Raw genomic sequence first — 4,395 nt, forward strand, 5'->3', positions numbered from 1 at the left:
AACTCCTAGTTTCAATGGATTTCTCTGGCACACACCAGACCTATTACACATACAGTTTTTACACCAACCAAATTTAGACTTATGTAGATGGTACTTGCCTTTGGAAAGAATAGTACCTACACACTGGTGTTGATTAATTAGTATATTAATTAATGAATAAGATACTGATTAGTGCCTACTACTTCTGTAAACTATTGTTTACAAAGTTTGCAATTGTTGTAGGGGAAGGGTATGTTATTTTAAAAAATAACCTAATAACAGGTTTAGTCAGCTAGATAATTTTACCATAAATCAGTTGGAAACTATACTATTTTTACTGAAACTTTCTGTGCACTTACTTTCAAAGAGTTAAAGTTTCTTATTTAGAATTACTCAATTTAACTTCCTTATAAACTTCCCTTGATTTAGTAGAGAATTAAAGATACCATGATTTAACTTACAGTTTTAAAAAGCTACTTAATCATAAATCCTTCCTGAAAGATCCCTGCATATATAAACCATGAGTAATTAATAGCTAGAACAAATATTTTTAAATTTGCTCCTTAAAATACATTGGTTCTGTTCTGCATCTCTGCTCAAAATATAGTTTCATGTCCCATTGAAAATGACAGTTTTTCTGGAAAGAGGAACAGAAACCTACTCAAAAGTTGACCCCAAAGTACATTTTACAAAACAAAGCCATTTATTCACTCTAATATTCTGCACAGTATATACTGATACCTTCAGTATCTCTAGGCTCAAACTGCTTGTAACATTTTGCTGTAAGCCTGAATCTAATACAAATGAGAGGCTGCTTTAATTTCTTTAAGGAGCAGTTCCCCTAGCTGCAAAGGCATTGAAGAGAGCCTGGAAGACACAATCTGTGTGATGCTGCTCTTTATTGTCACAGGTACAAAGTTCTGATGTGGCAATGTTGCACATTCGGGTCATTGAACATTTACGGATCAGGAAGGACTTCTCAGTCTCTGAAATGGTTACAAATGGTTTGTGTCAGAGCACACTCAATATAAGCAGTCTGATCTCAGTGGAGTCCTACTGTTTTATTTTGGGTTAATAACGGTAAAGTCTTACCAACTGTTGATGGAGAAGGCATGGGGTTAATTTATATTCATGTTGGAAAAGCAAAGCAGTGCTCCCTCCCAGCTCTGACAGATCTGCGAGTCCCTTCCATAGCTGATTGTCAGGTTGTCCCAATCTGTAGCTTAGCGCTGACAACAGCTCACAGTTTATTTGCAGCTTTGAAGCCTGGTCCTATGGTGTTTCTCTTCTGACAGGAGATGAATAAAGGTGTCACTGTGGGAGACTTTTATCCGGCTGCTATAAAAAGGACCCTCTTTGCCTTCCCTTGAAAGATCCTCCAGTTCACTTCTGGAGCCTGTGGCTTTTCCCTCAGCAGAGTTTAGCTCCATCAGCTCCAATTCATGTTTAGCAGCTGTTTCTAAAACTCTCTGTTTGTTGTAATACCTGACAAAGTTGTTAATGATGGGATGGATGGGGAGGGCGATCGCTATCACTCCACAAAGAAAACTGATGGCAGCATTCAGTTTTCCTAGTGTTGTTTTAGGGTAAATGTCTCCGTATCCAACTGTGGTCATGGTAATGATTGCCCACCAAAATGATTGAGGGATGCTTTTAAATAAAGTTTCGGGGTGACTTTGTTCCATGGTATAACCTAGGGCAGAAAAGACAAAGATTCCAACAGCTAAGTACATGAGGAGCAGCCCAAGCTCCTTAAAGCTGCGTTTCAGGGCATAGGTTAGGGTCTGGAGACCTGAGGAATGCCGTGCAAGCTTGAAAATCCTTGCAATCCTCATGATGCGCAGTGCCTGGACAGCCTGCTGGACATTGCTCAGCTCCATCAGCTTGGCTCCCAGGTGGGTCAAGGTCAGGCTGACGTAGAAGGGAAGTATTGCTAGCACATCAACAATGTTCATGAAAGAAAGGGCAAAGTGGAGTTTGTTGGGAGAGGAGATCAGCCTCAGCACGTACTCCACGGTAAACCAGCCTATGCAGGCGGTCTCGATGCTGTCCAGGGTCGGGTGCTCCATACGGTTCCCCTCTGCATCTACCACCTGCAAGTCCGGGATGGTCCCCACACACATCACAACAGAGGAGGTCAAAATAAACAGAAAGGACAGTACAGCAATCACTCTAGCTGGATAGGATGATTCTGGCTTCTCCAGAAATTTCCAGATGCATTTTTGGCACTTTTTCCAGCGACTTTCTGAGGCATCTACTCCCAAATCATCCAGAATGAGCTGCACCCTTCGGGCTATTTCTTCCAGTTCCTCCTTTTTTTCACTTAGGTGAGCTTTGCAGCAGTCATCCAAAAATTTCAGATCCACTTTCCAAAATTCCATTTCATTCTTGAAACATATGGGGCATATTCCTTTCTTCATGTGAATTTCCCCAAAGTAGTACACGTCAATAATGCATTTGAAAGCATCTGGATCTCTGTCAAAGTAAAACTCTCTCTTTCCAGGATCATAGTCATCACAGAGGGAAAATATGCTATCGTATCCCCCCGATAAACAATTGACCAGCTCTGCCAGCCGTGTTTCTGGGTACTGATTCAGGTTATCTCCATAGAACACCTGCCTTACCCCACCGACATTGACCACAATCTCCATTTCTTCACTTATTTCTGATCCATCAGTGTCCACATCTGGAAACCTAGAGTCACCTGCCATTTTATAATTGTATTGGATTTTTGTTGATTTTTAGCCCGTTGTTTGGTTTCACAGCTTTTTTGGTTTTACTCTCTCATGAAAGCAAATCAGCACCGAGCCAGCTCTGTTACAAATGTCACCAAACTGCCCTGGAGTCTTGGTGGGAAAGGTTACTGACAGAAACCTGCGGTCGGGAAAGCCTGGTGAGGAATGCAACAAGCTGCAGGGAAAAGACAAGTCATCGGGCTGCTGTGCCTGCAAGCAGGGAGTTAGAAAGCTCCAGCAGACTGGAAAGAGAAGAAACCATTTAATAAAACTCACCACTCTGTTCAGTGCTCGAGAGTCTTTTCAGGTCCCATTCTGTCTCTAAAAGTGATATGTGTTCACAGCTTGGAAGTCACGGCAGAGAGATAAATCCCGAGCTCTGATTAAGGCAGCGGTGAGTGACAGCTGGGAGACGCGGCGGGGCGAGCCCGCGGGAGCTGCCGCGGCTTCTCCCTCCGGCCCCGCACCCTTCCCTAGAAAGCTGCTTTGGAATTTTGTTTCTCTTTCCGTTTTCTGTTTACTTTAAGGTCTTCCAGAGTTCATCTGCTGACTCTCGCACATAGTCAGTCGGTGCAAACAGGCAGAGGAGAAACTTGTGCTTGTTTTCCCTTCGCTGTTTCCCAGCACAATAGGGAGCCCAGGCTGCCAGGAGTCCTTTCCAAACTCTACCCTCTCCTGGTGAAACGCAGCAAAGCACCAGCTGCACAGAAAGCCCTTCTCAGCTATTTATACGCCTGCCCAGTGGTACAATGATGTGTTTCTATACTGACAGGAACTTTAAGGAATTTTTTAAACAGTTTTTTTATCACATGCAAAGCATAATCATGTATAAAATCATTCAGAGCTGCAGAGGGACACACAAACATTTTCTCCGGGCAGAAACCAGAAGAAGCAATACCGTGTTTTGGGAATAAATGTATGGCAGAATATCTTGCTCTCGGAGGGACTGGAGCAACTCTAGAGCATCTCTGTCCTGTGTCAGGACATTGAGTTAATTTGTGCTGGTGTCTGAGAAAGTGGCAGAGACCATAAAGTTTCTGTTGCAGATGAGGAGCAAAATTTCCCCTACACTCTGTGCATGTTTCCCAAAGCTCTGGGTCCTCAGTTTTAGCAATGTTTCTGTGACCTGTAGTCAGCTGAGCCTGAGGAGGGTTTGAGTAATTTTCATCTATTATGATTTCTCAGTGACTGCTACTTACCAGAAGCAATGCTTTGTACTACATCCAGCTCTTTAAAAGTAGAAGTAGAATAACAAGCACTTCCTTTTGACTTTGTTTTCTCCGAATTCCAGGATTTGGTGAACATTTTCCCCCTGAACCTCTACATGCAGGAAACCTACCGCCCTTAAATTATTAAATCTGACTCTACAGCTGATTTTAGTGGGTCCAGGAAAACCTACAGTTCATAAGCTAACTGTTTCTAGCCACAGCAGAATGATCTGCACCAGCAAGTTGTGATCTTTTCCAATTTACTGGCTTCTGAAAAGCTTCTCAGTAGACGGGAATAGAGAGGAGCAAATCCAGCTGACTGTTTGCTTCTCCAGGCTTGTGTCCATCCTGGGAGAAAGGTGAGATCTGCACTGTGCCTGCTGTCCTCCTGCTGGTGTCACACAGCCAGGGGGACCCTGGTGAGTACACAGTGTTCCTGCTCCACTGTCTCGGAAGCTTATGGGTGATTAATG

At 43.3% G+C, this 4,395-nt stretch overlaps 1 protein-coding gene across 1 annotated transcript; it reads right to left on the bottom strand.

Annotated features, from left to right (window-relative positions):
- Positions 1-854: 854 nt before the first annotated feature.
- Positions 855-3,357, bottom strand: KCNF1 (potassium voltage-gated channel modifier subfamily F member 1). Its single transcript, XM_041477929.1, has 2 exons — positions 2,991-3,357; positions 855-2,889 (listed from the first exon to the last, which is right to left on the bottom strand). The coding sequence occupies exon 2, from the start codon at positions 2,688-2,690 to the stop codon at positions 1,227-1,229; it is 1,464 nt and encodes a 487-aa protein (XP_041333863.1). The 5' UTR covers positions 2,691-2,889; positions 2,991-3,357; the 3' UTR covers positions 855-1,226.
- Between the last annotated feature and the right edge of the window lie 1,038 nt (positions 3,358-4,395).

Source organism: Pyrgilauda ruficollis, unplaced genomic scaffold, assembly GCF_017590135.1.
Source record: "Pyrgilauda ruficollis isolate IOZ18807 unplaced genomic scaffold, ASM1759013v1 scaffold42, whole genome shotgun sequence".
Lineage (NCBI taxonomy): Eukaryota > Metazoa > Chordata > Aves > Passeriformes > Passeridae > Pyrgilauda > Pyrgilauda ruficollis.